At 38.9% G+C, this 15302-nt stretch overlaps 5 protein-coding genes across 7 annotated transcripts; 3 read left to right on the top strand and 2 right to left on the bottom strand.

Annotated features, from left to right (window-relative positions):
- The first annotated feature begins 151 nt into the window (after positions 1 to 151).
- Positions 152 to 2840, top strand: LOC130693527 (mitogen-activated protein kinase 1-like). The gene is made up of 8 exons (XM_057516691.2): positions 152 to 322; positions 677 to 803; positions 874 to 984; positions 1043 to 1177; positions 1236 to 1352; positions 1427 to 1594; positions 1709 to 1897; positions 1960 to 2840. The coding sequence occupies exons 1-8, from the start codon at positions 204 to 206 to the stop codon at positions 2092 to 2094; spliced, it is 1101 nt and encodes a 366-aa protein (XP_057372674.1). The 5' UTR covers positions 152 to 203; the 3' UTR covers positions 2095 to 2840.
- Positions 2841 to 2934: 94 nt separating this feature from the next.
- LOC130693568 (putative tricarboxylate transport protein, mitochondrial) lies at positions 2935 to 8265 on the bottom strand. 2 transcript variants are annotated; one of them, XM_059494348.1, is made up of 7 exons: positions 8260 to 8265; positions 4884 to 5013; positions 4365 to 4572; positions 4082 to 4305; positions 3791 to 4011; positions 3661 to 3734; positions 2935 to 3595 (listed from the first exon to the last, which is right to left on the bottom strand). In XM_059494348.1, the coding sequence occupies exons 2-7, from the start codon at positions 5011 to 5013 to the stop codon at positions 3487 to 3489; spliced, it is 966 nt and encodes a 321-aa protein (XP_059350331.1). In that variant the 5' UTR covers positions 8260 to 8265; the 3' UTR covers positions 2935 to 3486. The 2 variants fall into 2 exon arrangements, with proteins under 2 accessions (XP_059350331.1, XP_057372726.1); XM_057516743.2 differs by lacking the exon at positions 8260 to 8265 and adding an exon at positions 5089 to 5245.
- On the top strand, positions 6422 to 10141 carry LOC130693565 (NADPH--cytochrome P450 reductase-like). Of its 2 annotated transcripts, none has more exons than XM_057516739.2 (15): positions 6422 to 6821; positions 6913 to 7102; positions 7170 to 7362; positions 7428 to 7577; positions 7647 to 7771; positions 7838 to 8023; positions 8098 to 8225; positions 8286 to 8393; positions 8482 to 8615; positions 8683 to 8880; positions 8950 to 9113; positions 9196 to 9299; positions 9369 to 9475; positions 9578 to 9702; positions 9769 to 10141. In XM_057516739.2, exons 1-15 carry the CDS (start codon positions 6818 to 6820, stop codon positions 9911 to 9913), a joined length of 2061 nt encoding a protein of 686 aa, XP_057372722.1. In that variant the 5' UTR covers positions 6422 to 6817; the 3' UTR covers positions 9914 to 10141. The 2 variants fall into 2 exon arrangements, with proteins under 2 accessions (XP_057372722.1, XP_059350323.1); XM_059494340.1 differs by having other exon boundaries at positions 6422 to 6730.
- A 104-nt stretch (positions 10142 to 10245) lies between these two features.
- On the bottom strand, positions 10246 to 11374 carry LOC130693555 (sodium/calcium exchanger regulatory protein 1-like). Its single transcript, XM_057516727.2, has 3 exons — positions 11204 to 11374; positions 10458 to 10729; positions 10246 to 10394 (listed from the first exon to the last, which is right to left on the bottom strand). Exons 1-3 carry the CDS (start codon positions 11274 to 11276, stop codon positions 10344 to 10346), a joined length of 396 nt encoding a protein of 131 aa, XP_057372710.1. The 5' UTR covers positions 11277 to 11374; the 3' UTR covers positions 10246 to 10343.
- Positions 11375 to 11858: 484 nt separating this feature from the next.
- On the top strand, positions 11859 to 15281 carry LOC130693531 (dehydrogenase/reductase SDR family member 7-like). Its single transcript, XM_057516696.2, has 9 exons — positions 11859 to 12302; positions 12422 to 13579; positions 13655 to 13725; positions 13778 to 13856; positions 13947 to 14062; positions 14128 to 14367; positions 14431 to 14550; positions 14621 to 14787; positions 14850 to 15281. The coding sequence occupies exons 2-9, from the start codon at positions 13453 to 13455 to the stop codon at positions 14944 to 14946; spliced, it is 1017 nt and encodes a 338-aa protein (XP_057372679.1). The 5' UTR covers positions 11859 to 12302; positions 12422 to 13452; the 3' UTR covers positions 14947 to 15281.
- The last annotated feature ends 21 nt before the right edge of the window (positions 15282 to 15302 follow it).

Consider the following 15302-nt stretch of genomic DNA (forward strand, 5'->3'; position numbering starts at 1 on the left):
TGCAATTGCAATATTCAAACTATTTTGGGAGCTAAGAATTTACTCTCCTAAATTAAATAAAAAACTATTAATAGTAATTTCCGAAAAAAGCTATATTTTATGGAAAGAAAATATAGTAGCTAATCATTACTTTCATTTTGGGTTCACAGGGCGAGTGTTGCTGCTTAAATTGGCAGATCAAGATCGGGATTTTATCTTAGAAAATGGCGTCTGATCAAGGAGGTGAACGAAAAATAGAAGTAATTCGAGGGCAGAGTTTCGAATGTGGCCCTCGATATACCAATTTAGCTTATATTGGAGAAGGAGCATATGGAATGGTTGTGTAAGTACTAAAACTATTACAATTATCCGGTGACAAGGCGGTAGCATCTTGGCTTTGTCGGCCTTACCAACGGTTCAATATCGAGGAAATGTATACAGTACATACACACCTTAAAGTGTTATTTGACAGGAGCGGTGTCAAATTGAAGCTCCCATACACTTTTTTTTTATTACAAGAGATTTAATGCATACACACAAAGTACCCTATTATTGTCCCTAGCCAAACAGTTGTGCAAGTGCTAGCTGCGGCTTGAAGTTTTTTTGCTTTGTTTTTTTGAGGAATCATTTCACTATTTCATTGGCTTTGTTACTCACGTTTAAAATCCAATCTAAGATTAAATATTGCTATTTGTAGGTCTGCTTATGATAATCTGACCAAGACCAAAGTTGCCATCAAGAAGATTTCCCCATTTGAGCATCAGACCTACTGTCAACGCACACTGAGAGAAATCAAAATCTTGACTCGCTTCAAGCATGAAAATGTAAGTAATTAATCTCCAATATTTCAGAAATAATCAGAAATTAAACTTCCCTGTATGAATGCTTTGACAGATCATCGACATACGGGACATTATTCGTTCTGTTGACATCGACCAAATGAAAGATGTATACATTGTACAGTGTCTAATGGAAACTGACTTGTACAAACTTCTGAAAACACAGGTAAGTTCATTGAAAACATGTTTATATTTACATTGCCTGAATCATATCTCCTTTTCAGAGATTAAGCAATGATCACATATGCTACTTTCTCTACCAAATCTTGCGTGGTCTCAAGTACATCCATTCAGCCAATGTTCTACACCGTGACTTGAAACCATCAAACCTTCTTCTAAATACTACATGTGATCTCAAGGTAAGTCATGTAATTAACGTTTCATTCCTGTGAGTCTTTCTAACGTTTCAGTTTGCAGATTTGTGACTTTGGCCTTGCACGAGTGGCCGATCCGGATCACGATCATACTGGTTTCCTGACAGAGTATGTCGCCACTCGCTGGTACCGAGCACCCGAAATTATGCTTAACTCAAAAGTATATAACTTAGTTTTTAAATAAAGCCAAAAATGAATAAGCAAACATTCACATTCGTACATCCTGCTATCTAGGGCTACACAAAATCGATTGATATCTGGTCTGTCGGATGCATCTTGGCGGAGATGCTTTCAAACCGACCTATATTTCCTGGAAAGCATTATCTAGATCAGCTGAACCACATTCTCGGAGTCCTTGGATCCCCCACGCCAGACGATCTCCAGTGCATAATAAATGAAAAAGTATTATTTTATTTTTTTACAACATGAACTAACATTAGAACATGCATGTTTTCTTTATTTCTTAATGTACTAATTCTTCTATTTTATTTACGTTATTTTTTGTTTTGTTTTTAGGCGCGGAGTTATTTGCAATCACTACCATATAAACCCAAAGTACCGTGGACAAAATTATATCCCAATGCCGACGCCAAAGCCCTGGATTTATTGGACAAAATGTTGACGTTCAACCCTCATAAACGAATCATCGTGGAGGACGCGTTAGCTCACCCTTACTTGGAGCAGTACTATGACCCAGCCGATGAGGTATGCATACATTTGATTCTGTAAATTAGCCATAGCTTAGTGTAATGAAATTACGTTGGTAGCCCGTCGCTGAGGAACCATTCAAATTTGAAATGGAGCTGGATGATTTGCCAAAGGAAAAACTTAAGGAACTAATTTACGAAGAGACGATCATGTTCAAAGAACGCATGGATCGAGAGCAACCCATGGGTGTTTGAAGCTCCCCCAGATTTATTATATGTTTCCTGTGCTATCAAGGTACTTGCGAGGGATAAAAAGGATGAAAAGGAGGACGAGTCGGCCAAGGCCAAGGCCGCGATGAGTGTTGACGATTCAATTTTTGAATGGCATTGGGCTTTCTTGTTATCATTATTACTACTTCCATTCTCTTAGTTCATGTTTTCAAGTCCAATTGCGCGTGTTCTGTGTGCGTGTGTTTTTTCTCTTTCCGATTGTCTTTTCTATTTCATTTACTAAAGATATCACGTCCAATTGTTGCATTCCGTTGTCCCTAGCTGTCCTTGGCCTTCATCCGCTCAGTTCCGATTTAGCCTAATTTTAAGCCTATCAATGTTCATAGAATCCCTTTGTCTACAGGGTAAGCACACACATCTACACCTGATTTAAGTTTTGATTGTTTCGCTCTTACTTCATTTCCTCACCCTCACCCCAATTATCTGTCGACAGAATCCGAAGTGATATATGTCCTTACCTGCGCTCCTTTATAATATGTGTACAGTACAGTTCAACGCAGACGCACTTTCCGCCTCTCCCAAACCCCCCTTCGCTCTGCCCCACCTTTCTTCTTTACACCCGGGGGTTCGACGATTTTCACCTCAGTGTTTTCCTGCATTCATGCCTCTTGATGATTACCACAAGGTTATTGTGTATTACTTGGTTTCGTGTGTCCGGCCGCTGTCATTTTGCTTACGTCAACCAGGTTAATGAATTTGTTTTCACCGCACCCACTATCCTCCGCGTCCTCCCACATTTTTCCGCCCTCGCCTCGTTGAAAAATTTGGCCAAAAAGAAAAAAAAAAGACACAAAAAAAAACAAGTCGTTTTCATTGCTGTATTGTGCGTGGCGGCAATAATACAGTGGATTAATGTATATAAATGTTAAACATTCAGTTACCGCAATTCCAACAGGGGACGGCTGTGCGGTATCGTTATATAGTGTGTGCAGAACAATTGTAACATCCAACATAATTACTTTAGAAAAAAAGACAGCAGACACTGATTACCGGGATTCGGAATGCTTATACAGAATGAAGAGATATAGTTCGCATTTTCTGGAATAAAACCCAACATTGAATTGATTCCCCACAACCCGTTTCTGAGAATTTGTAAAATATCTAGGACACATCTAAAACAACAGCGACAAGATTATCCTACCAGCAAAATCGCCGGCCGTTTAGCAATCTAAAAACTTTGATTTTGTGCATGTAGACTCTGTAAACTAGAGAAAATAAAGGCCCAAAAAAAAAGAAAAAAGCTGGGGAGCTCTGGATCTTTACCATCAAACTACAAACTTAGAATGACACCTGGAAAAACATCAAGGCGAAGTCGTGCGGTACCTTTCCTCGTCGACTGGAGAGACCCTTCACCCATTACTTCCAAACTTTGGAGAAAAGCTCCATGAAGGAATCGTAAATCATGAAAGTAATGGCCACATCCAGGCAGACGCGGCTCATTCGTGGAATGGTTCCCTTGTAAAAACTACCAATCATGAAGAGGTATAAATATTTAATCCTTTTGAGAGAATATTTTTGTAGTAAACTTACGCTTTAGGACCTTCTTTCTTCCAAATTTGAACAAAGCAATCCATGGTATTTTTGTACTTGGAAGCCTCGAGACCCTGCAAAAGGTGCTGTTCACTGATTTGAATATACTTGATGAATAGCCTTATTCAACCTGCATACGGGTTTTCACGACATCGATCGGAGTATTGCCGAATACGGATGCGGCACCAGCGACGGCACCGAAGGCACCTACAACGAGTTTTGGTACAGACTTCTTAGAATCTCCTCCACGATACCAATCTTTACAGGTTTCCATCACGAAAAAGCGGATGGCTTGATTGGACCCTTGCTTCATGATAGTGGCCGTAAGACCTTGATACGTCCCTCTTATTCCTATTATCGGATGTCAATGGAGATAAAACTCTTTGTGAATCTTATCTAGGTTTATGCAACTACTATTTACCTTCATTCTTGATGATGGTTCGTACGCCATGAAAGAAACCTTTGAACTGGGGTTTGGCAGATCGTTGATCGTTGATGAATTTGACCTTTACGGTCTCCATGGGCGTTACAGCGAAAATAGCTTCTGCTACGCCAGCGCCTAAACCACACAGAAGCCGCTGACCAGCTGTCAAGTTTCCGTTGGCATCGACACTGCGCTTTTTAAGTTCTTCAAAAGCTCCAAATCTAAACCAATAATTTATTGTGAGAAAAGGAATCCAAGCAGCAAAGACTTATTCTTTTACCTAACGGCAGATTTAGGGATAGAGCCATAGAGGAGGACAGACAATCCACGATAAAGTCCCAAAACTCCATGTCCGCGGACCGTTTTCTTGACACAATCGATAATACCATCATATTGCCGCTTTCCACCTTTTTCATCCAACTGCAGTTGAGTTTTAACAAACTCAGTTGGAAATGTGATACAGATTTCAATTCCACCAGTAATACCACCTATGAAAATTTGGAATGGAACAATATTAGCTGATAAGGCATATCTGGAGACAGAGGTATAGAAAGATTGCCATCCAATTATTTTTCTAATTTTTGACGTTGAAATTGTGCCTATTTCAATTATTGTAAAAGCACTTGAAGTACTTGGCTTGATGCCAAAATATGAATGCATGCAGATCCATATTAAATTAAAGGAATAGTTGTATCCGATAAATTCAATTGTAATAACACTTTGAAACTCCCATATATAAGCTACCACCACTTGCTGAAATGTTTTTTACTTAAAGATTCATGCAAAATTTTGATTTTACCTGCAACAATGCCTTTTAATCCTTTATTTCCTTCCCCACCAGCCGCGGCTGCTCCAAGACTCATCATCCACGGTCTTCTTGGAAAAACAGATGGCCTACTAGCAATCACATCATTTCGTACACGGTCCATCTGTAACAGAGATTGAAACACCAAAGCAATGACGGTACGAGATTTCCAAACTTCGTATCCACAAAAGATGGAAACCTTTAATATGAGTAGAATTTGGTTTTCCCGTCACAGTATTTATTTCCTTTTCGGAGACACCTTCAAAACAATCAGTCAAAAACTCAAAAACAACAACTTTCGTTATCTTGGATCCGATCAGCTGTTATATATATGACAGGCAGTTGGACATCGATGCCATCGGTACTGCGTTGCCAGCTTAATTCTTTGTACTGCTGAACCATGGTGTACTAGGGCTGAACTTCGACAAAAAAGTATAAAACAGTTGGAACTTTGGCAGACAAAAAGGTACTTTCTGTATAGTGAGACTCGCGATCAGGTGGTAGTCCAATCTTTTTTCTTTTACGTTTGTATTTTTGTTTCGTAAATCTTTATTCAACCAATCGCTTGTCTGCAACTGAGCTCTGTAGGTCTGAACTTGTCCAAGGAGGCGCGCTTCAGCTCACGTTTTTAAGTGTTTGATAACATTTACTCGGATTAGAGGTAAATACGAAGCTTATAGATCATTGTATAAATTGTTACAGTTTCTTTCTCGTGATACCATAAATGTGTTAGTAATGTTTATATGGAGCACTCCTTACATTGGGGAAGACCCAGTAAGAGCTTTTGGCAAAAGAAAAATTCGACAAAGCATACGGTTGAATGGTCTTTTCGCAGATCATCCGGTATCTTTTTGAATTTACCCATGACAACTAAGTTATGCTAATGCCTGTAGTTAAGATCCGTGTCAGTTTTCAGGCCACTTTCTCATGGAAAATCCAAGTCAAAGTAGAATATGTCTGCTTCTTAGAATTTGCTAAAAAAGATTGCCTGATTTCTTTATAACTTCCGATAGAGCATATTATTATAGTATGTAGTCCTTAATTTGATGTCGTGGTTTATAACTGCAGAGGTTTTTTTTACCTGAATTAAAAAGGCGAAAATAGTCTTTTTGTATAAAGAATACCGGTTAAATGTAAAGGCGGAGTAAGGGCATTGAACACCTAACTTTTTCACAGTATCTATGCTTGATTGGCAAACAAATGTTATCCTTCCGTTATCGTCCACTTCAGATAACTCCAGTCTAAAGTAGGTTGCTTATGTCGCAACTAATTAACTTCTGATAAAATTGTTCGTTTCAGGTTCTCAGCCTACTTTAAGTCTATTTTTCTTCAACAAATTGGTTTCATCAATGGCTTTGTCGTCTTTAAGTTATTTATTATTTTTTACTTTCGTTAGTTTTTTGGAATATCGTTGTTATATAAAATTTGATAATTAAACCACATGAATTAGCGGGCCAACAGATGGTCCCAAGATAATCGATTCCAGGGGGCACTGCTTACTCCTATCCACATTACTAGGGTGCCGTTTACGTGCGTTAAGTCTTTCTTGTCTGTTTGTTGACCTTGGGCAGGTCGAAAAGTATGGTTGTATGATTTGACAGTGCTGTAGGGTTATCTCGCCGAACGAATACCGTTAAACAAGAGTAGTTTAACCTTAGTTTCGGCATTTGGTGAATGTATATACGTAGTTGATACTTCATTCGTTTTGTGAATAAATTTTAACGAATACTTTCATCTGATCTTACCGTTGTAAATCATTTGATGAGCCAACTCATTGCATAACGCGTTAGCTTTTCGTCTGTATTCTTCTCCAATTACCACCTGTTGATATTCGTCGTCAGGTTTGTGCTATCTGTGAACTTGCTCCTCTGATCTATGTATTAAAATGGTGCCCTTGTTGTTTTAATCACCTGTTGCTTTAATGAAGCATGGGTGTGATGTGTCCATGGTGTTATACACCTTCCAGTTTCTATGCTTTTGCGGCAGAACCATTTTTGAAACTTATACATACATCCCGTTGCAGATCAGACCAGAATGGATGACATAGCAGCAGGAACAGGTGATGCAGCAGCAATGGCCGCAGCTTCTGCTCCAATGTTTGGGGTCCTAGACATAGTTCTTCTTGCTGGGATGGCTGGGTTTGGGATCTATTGGGTATATTTTCGGGGCAGCTCCAAACCCCAGCCACCTCCAAGCAAAGGCTACACAATGCAGTAAGTTGCATAGAAGTAGTCTTTTTCATTTCAATTTCATAAAGTTTTTTATATTTGCATTCCAAAGGCCTACTTTGGTAGCTCCAAAAGCCAATGACAGCAGTTTCATAGCAAAAATGAAAGCCTCTGGAAAAAACATTGTAGTATTCTATGGTAGTCAGACAGGGACAGCTGAAGAATTTGCACTACGCCTTGTGAAAGAAGCTGCTAGGTACGGCATGAAAGCATTATACCCAGCTGATCCAGAAGAGTGTGAAATGGTATTCAATAATTGCTATGCAATTATGATCTCTTTATTTTTATAGTTACCATTCTGTGATTTCAGGAAGAGCTTTCCAAGTTGAGTGAAATCAATAATTCTTTAGTTATATTTTGCATGGCGACATACGGTGAAGGTGATCCCACGGATAATGCAAGCGCCTTCTACGAATGGTTAAAGTCTGAAGAACCGGATCTGACCGGTGTTAACTATGCTGTATGATTCACTACCCGAAAATAGTATATCTATAATGGTGTAGTATCCAAATTTATTCTCGCCTTACAGGTATTTGGTCTCGGAAACAAGACCTATGAACATTTCAATGCAATGGGAAAATATGTGGACAAACGTATGGAAGAATTAGGTGCAACACGGGTGGTAGAAGCCGGTGTAGGTGACGACGATGGGAAGTAATTGAATCAGCTAACACAACCTTTCTCAATTTATGCCTATTGATTTTCATTTTGAATGCCTAGTATGGAGGAAGATTTTCTAACATGGAAGGACACCCTTTGGCCCGCCGTTTTAGACTTTTTTGGCTTAGAAATGAATTTGCAAGAAATTTCCATGCGGCAGTATCGTCTTGAAATACCTGATGTCCCCTCCGAAAAACTATTTACCGGTGAAATTGCCCGGCTTCGTGCTTATCAGACACAGCGACCGTAATAATTTCAGATTTCCTGGCTATTCCTTGAGACACGAATTTAAACCTTTACTAATTAAATTTTTTCCAAAGGCCTTTTGATGCCAAAAATCCTTTCCTCTCTCAAGTAACTGCCTGGCGAGAATTGCACAAGGGAGGTGGACGCAGTTGTATGCACATTGAGTTAGATATTTCCAATTCCAAGTTGAGATATGACGCGGGTAAGTCTATTGATATACATTCCAATGAATGAACCCAGTAATATAGTGTTTCCTCGATAGGTGATCATGTGGCCGTGTATCCGGTGAACGATCCTGTCTTGGTCAATCGGTTCGGCGAGCTGTTGTCGGTCGATCTGGACACTCCAATATCCTTGGTCAATATCGACGGTAAATTTAGCTGTGAGAGCAAAGTCTAAAAGAAAAGTGAGAATAAAATAAATTCGTTAATATCACTTTCCCTTTATTTTCCCTGTAGATCAGTCGACGAAGAAGCATCCGTTTCCTTGTCCGTGTACCTTTAGAACAGCTCTCTCCTATTACCTCGACATCACGTCCAATCCTCGTACGCACGTTTTGAAAGAACTGGCCGAACACACTACCAATTTTGAGGTATTATTTGAATTCATGATGCACACGATAAATTTTAATTTTACTGACACGATTCTTAATTATACAGGAAAAGCAGAAATTGTTAAAGATGACTAGTTCCAGCCCCGAGGGCAAGGAACTTTATCAGCAGTGGGTATTGCAAGACAACCGAAGCTTGTTGCATATTTTGGAAGATTTGCCGTCATGCAAGCCGTCTTTGGATCTCGTCTGCGAGTTACTGACCCGTCTGCAATCGCGCTACTATTCCATCTCCTCTTCGTCCAAAGTACCCAATTTAGTCCATTATTTTATAACACTGTTCCAGGCTTACTTGATTGAGTTCGAATTCTATTAGTTACATCCGGAGACCGTCCACATAACAGCCGTGCTCTTGAAATATACAACTCCAACCGGACGAATCAATAAAGGAGTAGCCACCACTTGGCTCGCCTCCAAGAAACCCCAACCGGACCAGCCACCCCATCAGGTTCCCGTATTCATTCGCAAGTCACAATTCCGGTATTTGGTTTTCAATTTTTACAACTTGTAAAAACCCGATTCTTTCTTCGTCTTATCTTGTTATTCAACTGTTGCACTGCAGATTACCAGCGCGTCATCAAACTCCAATTATCATGATTGGTCCAGGAACAGGAGTGGCTCCTTTCCGTGGATTCATCCAGGAGCGTCTCAAAGTGAAACGAGAAGGTACCATTTGAATTTTTTTCTGCAGGCAGTCTTTACAATTATAGTAACTCTCTAAAATCAATTGTAAAGGCAAGCCGGTAGGTGATACTGTTCTGTTCTTTGGCTGTCGTAAAAAAAAGGAAGACTTCCTTTATGAGGAAGAGTTCGAAGAGAGTATCCAAGAAGGCCTACTCACGGTAAAATATATTATTATAATTTTTTTTTAGTTTGGTATATATGTTATCTTTTATAAATGTTTTATATTATTTTCATTTTTTTTCTGAATTTCCCACTTTCAGCTACATACTGCGTTCTCTCGAGAACAGCCCGATAACAAAGTCTACGTTACGCACTTGCTCAAAGAACAAGGAGAATACATATGGCGCATTATCAGCGAGGAAAATGGCCACATCTACGTGTGCGGGTAAGTCAACTTGATCGAATTACTTATATGTCAATATCTAATCCTGGTGTTTGTCGGCTAACTCAGGGACGCGCGAAATATGGCACGTGATGTGCATGACATCATTGTTGATATTTGCAGTAAATATGGGAAAATGTCAGCCAGCGAAGCTCAGGCCTTTGTCAAAAAGTTAGAAACTCAGCGTCGCTATTCGGCCGACGTTTGGAGCTAGTCTACGTAGGGCATTATGTTAGTTAGTAGATATTTTTTGCTTAGGCTAAAATATTTTCTAAAATGGTCTTTTCTCAAATGTTTATTTTCTGCTATGAGACTTTAAAAAACCATGGGTAATTATTTAGACCCAAATATGTGTATTAATTTAGTACAATTTGCTATTTGGAATGTTCTACACCCAGGGTTATGGAAAAGAATTAGGTCTTAAATAAAACACTTGACTGGGTACAGTTTTGAATATTTTCCTGTATTTTAAGCATACTAGATCAAAACAACAGATTTCAAATGATAACAAAGCAAAAACAAGCCATGGAGATTTCAAAAATAATATAACTGGCAAGAAACAGATCTCAAGTTCAGATTCTTAGTTTGCATTTGAAGAGTAACAGGAATTAACCGAAAGCTTTTCCATGAACAATTGATTCATTCTATTCGGCTTTGTAGATACGTGTGCAAACGACATCATTGACGGTCAACACCTGTTGGCGAAAAACAATTTACTCAAATTCTAGCAACTTTTAAAAGAAAAAAAAAACACTTACGGCCTTCATTTCGTCGCCGTTGAATTCTCGGATGATGGTCGATTCAGGGTCACCCTTCATGATGTGAGTCATTTTGTTACCGTCGAGGGTAATCGTAGACTTGACTTTAGCTCCATCGCCTCTCTCCTCCTCAAATTCCTCGCCAAGTTTGAATTTGATAGTAGTCGTCTTGAGCATCGTGGTTGTGGTCATGGTGTACTCGTCGCCTTCGCAGGTCAATTCCACCACCGGGGTCGCGCTGTTCCCCAGCTTGCGCATCACGAAACCAATTTCTATATTTAAAGAAAAGTTATTATAATTATTCTTTTTAATACTTTGCAGCGACAGACATCCACCTTTAGACAGAATAACGTGATTGGGCGTTAGAACAAGGATTCTAAAATAAATGTGAAAAAACAAATTTTGGCCAAGAGGTAGGTGTTTCTGGCTAAATGTCAGAACAGGCCTCACATTAACCAGACGGGAATGTTCTAAGCGTCAAGACGCCAACATGAACGTCAGCATTTTTCAAACACAGCCAATCTCTCACAAGTGCCAGCCAGACTACATCTATACGAGAATTGTTGGCACGAAACAACAATTCCTCCAAGGTAACAAATAATTATGATAAATTTCACGAAGCTGTAGATCAAAATTTTAATCGGCTGAAGAAACTGGAATATCAAGAAACACGACGTAGGAGCATACCCGGCCCGTGAAGTAAGTTAAAGTGGAAATTGTTAAGATCAATAAAGTCCGTAACTTACTCAGTTCTTGCATGTACTCGTCGAATTTATCGGAAGAGACGAGCTTGTATTTCTTGTTCAGGAAAGATGCCATGATGATTGGTTTCTTTTGAGATTGCTTGGAAGAGCTGAAGGAAGCAATGCAACCAGAAGGGGAGGTAGATAACCGGCGAATGAAACTACGGACCACGCGGCATATTTATTACATACACCCTTAAACATTTCATCGGGAGCCTCCTCCCTTAGTCCCGCCCATTTTCCCCTTCTCCCCGTTCTTGTAAGTGGCAACTGGTCGTAACCATATTACAAGGGTTCATCGATTAGTAAGTTCTCTTCGAATATCGATTCACATCTACTTAAAAACTATTTTCGAATAATTCAACGCTGTGAAAATACAATGCATGCTGCTATTCTTGTTTTTTTTTTTATTATCAATTGATTTTGGGAATTTTTTCTTTGTTAAACTATACAGTGTGAAAACTCAACTATCGATTGTTTAATGCGGAGGCCTCTTATTGGTTGGAGCGCATCGTACGATCCCCTTCTTCCCCCCCTATACCTCATGACGTGGTCTAGCGGGAAAAAAGGGGAGGAGGAGGGGAAAGAGAAAAATTCTTATGACAGGAAATCCAGCCTTGGGATGCAGTTGAATTCATTGTGCTGCAGTTAGTCTGTTGTTTTTTTATGTGCATGTCCACGTTTATGACCACGTATGAGAGCCACGAGTACATTCGTACTAATACTTTTCTAATGATAGGCTTGAATCTAAATGCTTCAGACCTAGGAATTTGTTCGTAGCCAAACGCCTTAGTTTTTACTTTAAAAATGTATTACTTTATTGTGGCTCCATTGCTTCTGGGGAATGTCAAGGCTACGGCATCGGCTTGTTTAAGCATATCTTCTTACAGCAGTAATGAGATATCTGGTTAAATTGATTCGTCCGATCGCCATATTCAGTGTTCATTAACGCGTAGATGAAATCGCAATTTTGATTCAGCTTAGCCTGCAAAATTTTGATGCATCGGTCAAAGAGGATTCGACGACGTGATCGTGTTTACCGGTTTTAAGGCGCGATGGGTGTACGAGCTGCCACCTAGTGCTCTACGCATTTTTCGGCAATGTAATTAAAGCATTTCTACCTATTTTCTGCTATATTCCGTACTAAAAATCATCACTCTTTACGTGTATCAGAGTCATTTGAAATTACCATTAATTACATTTTTCAATTGTTTAACACAGGAATAACGTCAGGTCGTTGCGTTCAGAATGACGCACGGAATACTGTAGTATCGACAACCTCAGCGGCCCCAACGACAGCGTAAGTCTCTTAAATTTTTTTTTTTTTTAAATTTATGCTAGTGCCGCGCTTCGGGTAGTAAAATTGTATTTTAAGAATTCGCATTTGCTATTTCTACGGAGGAAAAATTGGCACGCATTGTTTGTAAATTGGCACGTGACAAATTCGCAGTTAAGGAACCAAAGCATAATGTGAAAAAATTCGCTACTCTTAAAAAAGGTTAAGTTAGTTTATTTCAGATGGAGATTTAGAGAAATATGTACACTTGGCTTTTGGCATTACGCGTCGAATTGATTGAGCTGGAGCTTGTGAAAAGATTTCGTAGAAAACCGAAGAGAAACGTGGTTCTCTCATCGAAAAGTACTTGTTCTATGTTGCTCGACTTGTTTACAGTTAGAACTTGTTCACTTAAAGGGAACGACAGCTCACGTGATTTTACAATTGGTAGCAAGTTGCGTCACACAATACGCAGTTATGCATTTTAGGGCTCGGGTAACAGATGTTCAGTGTTAATTCTACTCAAAACTAGCAAGAAAATATCTATTTTGTTTTTTTTTTTTCAAATTTTCATGTTTTTTAACATTTCGTCTTCTATTTTGTATTATGTGAAAGGAAAAGTATCGATATTGCAGACATTAGCGTGTCTAGATGAACTAAAATTCCTAGACTACCAAATGTTCGGATCGTACCCGAATAAGGAAAAATTTGGTTTCGGTTTAGAAACCGATTTGAAGAAGCAACACGATTTCCATGGATAAAAAATCTTTGACCCTACCTAGGAAAGGAGCTGATGCAAATGTAGATAGTTAAAAAAAAAAACGAATAAAAAGACAACGGAAAACTCGTTTGTCCGGATTATTCACCTTCAGTGAATTCTTTGCAGCCCTCATTCCACTGGCTGGCTTGTTGTTGGTTGCTCGGGTTTGTCGATGTTTTGTGTCCCACATCGTGCACCTGCGATCAGTTCAGTCTAATGATGGATTTTACAGCTTATTTATTTTTTACCGTGCTATCTTGTGCTGTGTTATTGCTCTGTTTAATTCTATTCTCCGACGGCGATTTAACGTTAATGCTAAAAGAGAAATTCGGAGTACCGTTGGGTAAGGTTACTTAAATATGATAAGGCAAACTTGGCTAAAAATGTTTTCTTCCAATTTTTGTTTTCTTTCTACAAGATTCTGTCAAAGGAAAAGTGTATTGGGTCGTAGGAGCTTCTTCTGGCATTGGAAAAGAATTGTCCTATCAGGTAATATTAACTACGGTTATAATTGTGAAATGACTAAAGGGGTAACTATTAGTTAGCCGCCCATGGTGCAAAACTTGTGATTTCCGCCCGACGGGCGCTGGAATTGGAAAAAGTCAAAACCGGATGCCTAGGTAAAAAAAGGCTTGGCACATTGCGATAATTGAAAAAAAAAAAAAAAACTGCGTAATGCTTTGAATTTTATGTTTTTTTGTTAAAAACAGCCGTCGGCAAAAAAGCCGGTTTGGTCGATTCTGACGTTTTACTACTTCCTTTCGATGTTACTGAGGTCGAATCGCATCAAGAGCATTTCGATTCAGTGCTTCGCCATTTTGGAAAGGTAACAATGTATAATAAAGCATTATGAAACAAGTTCTCTTTGGTAAACGTCTCGTTACTGTTTAGTTAGATGTGCTTATCAATAATTCTGGACGATCCCAAAAAGCAGAATTTCAAAAAATAGATCTTCGAGTGGACAAGGACTTGTTTAATACTAATGTTTTCAGTTTAGTTAACTTGAGTCGTGTCGTCCTACCATACTTCTTGGCTAAGGCACAAGGACACATTGTGGTAACGTCTTCTGTTGCGGGCAAGTTGGGAGCTGCCTTTTCAGCCACCTACAATGCAACTAAACACGCTTTACACGTTAGCACGAAAAATAATATCATGTTCCTTATAAAAATTCAAAATTTTCTGATTATTTTTCAGGGTTATTTTGAAACCGCAAGATCAGAGTTGTACACTAAAGGTATCTCCATAACGATGATCTGTCCCGGAATGGTTTATTCAGATATTCTCACTGCTTGTGCGACAGAAAATCCCGGAGAAGTACGTTGCGGAATATTTTTCATAACCAATCGATACGAATTTTTGTTTACGGCAAATCCGTTATCCGTAGCAACTAGGAGGGGAAATTGGTGAAGATGAAAAACGAATGAAAACAGAACGGTGCGCAAAACTTTGCGCTGTTGCTATTGTAAATAAACTAGACGAAGTTTGGATTTCCCTCAACCCTGTGCTTTTCTTCCTATATGTATGCCAATATGCTCCTTCACTTGGCCGAACGTAAGTTAATAAGTTACTAGGCAGTATGAGCTTACTAATGCAACAAAATTTTTTTTTTCTAGCTTTCTTAGTCGTTATGGGTTGCAAGCAGCAATCAAAACGCGGGGTAAACGAGATGCTCGTACCCTGAGGACATTAGATAACAATCGCAGTCGGTAAACCAAAAAAAAATATTCCGAAATAGAAGTCATGCTTCAGAGATTGCGTTCGTACGCAAAAAATGATTGACGGTTTACTCATTTTTAATGTTATAGAGAAAGAGAGCTCACTTTCTGTTGTTTTGTGAAAAAGCTCAATCCATCGGTCATATGTTATGAATGAAACATTTAGTAGAAAGATGATGTTATAATTAAAGAAGAATGTAATCTAAACTCGGTGGCCATGGGATGCAGAACTGCATTTTTATTTATGTGGGCTGAACAAAGTCCCAACTCCCATGTTCTTGATTTATAGTAGTCTTTCAATTTTTTATGCAAAGCGAGATAAAATAAAATAATATTATGTACTGATAAAAA

Source organism: Daphnia carinata, chromosome 3, assembly GCF_022539665.2.
Source record: "Daphnia carinata strain CSIRO-1 chromosome 3, CSIRO_AGI_Dcar_HiC_V3, whole genome shotgun sequence".
NCBI classification, from domain to species: Eukaryota; Metazoa; Arthropoda; class Branchiopoda; order Diplostraca; family Daphniidae; genus Daphnia; species Daphnia carinata.

What these genes read in the sequence shown, in the direction of transcription:
- LOC130693531 (XM_057516696.2), top strand. Translation starts at nt 13,453, where the DNA reads ATGATGGATTTTACAGCTTATTTATTTTTTACCGTGCTATCTTGTGCT. An exon ending in GAAATTCGGAGTACCGTTGG is followed by an intron (nt 13,580 to 13,654) that starts GTAAGGTTACTT and finishes TCTTTCTACAAG; the next exon opens with ATTCTGTCAAAGGAAAAGTG. An exon ending in GAAAAGAATTGTCCTATCAG is followed by an intron (nt 13,726 to 13,777) that starts GTAATATTAACT and finishes GGTAACTATTAG; the next exon opens with TTAGCCGCCCATGGTGCAAA.
- LOC130693527 (XM_057516691.2), top strand. Translation starts at nt 204, where the DNA reads ATGGCGTCTGATCAAGGAGGTGAACGAAAAATAGAAGTAATTCGAGGG. An exon ending in ACAAACTTCTGAAAACACAG is followed by an intron (nt 985 to 1,042) that starts GTAAGTTCATTG and finishes TCTCCTTTTCAG; the next exon opens with AGATTAAGCAATGATCACAT. An exon ending in AGTGCATAATAAATGAAAAA is followed by an intron (nt 1,595 to 1,708) that starts GTATTATTTTAT and finishes TTTTGTTTTTAG; the next exon opens with GCGCGGAGTTATTTGCAATC.
- LOC130693565 (XM_057516739.2), top strand. An exon ending in TGACCGGTGTTAACTATGCT is followed by an intron (nt 7,578 to 7,646) that starts GTATGATTCACT and finishes CTCGCCTTACAG; the next exon opens with GTATTTGGTCTCGGAAACAA. An exon ending in GTAGGTGACGACGATGGGAA is followed by an intron (nt 7,772 to 7,837) that starts GTAATTGAATCA and finishes TTGAATGCCTAG; the next exon opens with TATGGAGGAAGATTTTCTAA.
- LOC130693568 (XM_059494348.1), bottom strand. Translation starts at nt 5,013, where the DNA reads ATGGACCGTGTACGAAATGATGTGATTGCTAGTAGGCCATCTGTTTTT. An exon ending in ATTAAAAGGCATTGTTGCAG is followed by an intron (nt 4,573 to 4,883) that starts GTAAAATCAAAA and finishes AAATTTTCATAG; the next exon opens with GTGGTATTACTGGTGGAATT. An exon ending in ATCCCTAAATCTGCCGTTAG is followed by an intron (nt 4,306 to 4,364) that starts GTAAAAGAATAA and finishes TTATTGGTTTAG; the next exon opens with ATTTGGAGCTTTTGAAGAAC.
- LOC130693555 (XM_057516727.2), bottom strand. Translation starts at nt 11,276, where the DNA reads ATGGCATCTTTCCTGAACAAGAAATACAAGCTCGTCTCTTCCGATAAA. An exon ending in CGAGTACATGCAAGAACTGA is followed by an intron (nt 10,730 to 11,203) that starts GTAAGTTACGGA and finishes CTTTAAATATAG; the next exon opens with AAATTGGTTTCGTGATGCGC. An exon ending in ACGGCGACGAAATGAAGGCC is followed by an intron (nt 10,395 to 10,457) that starts GTAAGTGTTTTT and finishes TTTCGCCAACAG; the next exon opens with GTGTTGACCGTCAATGATGT.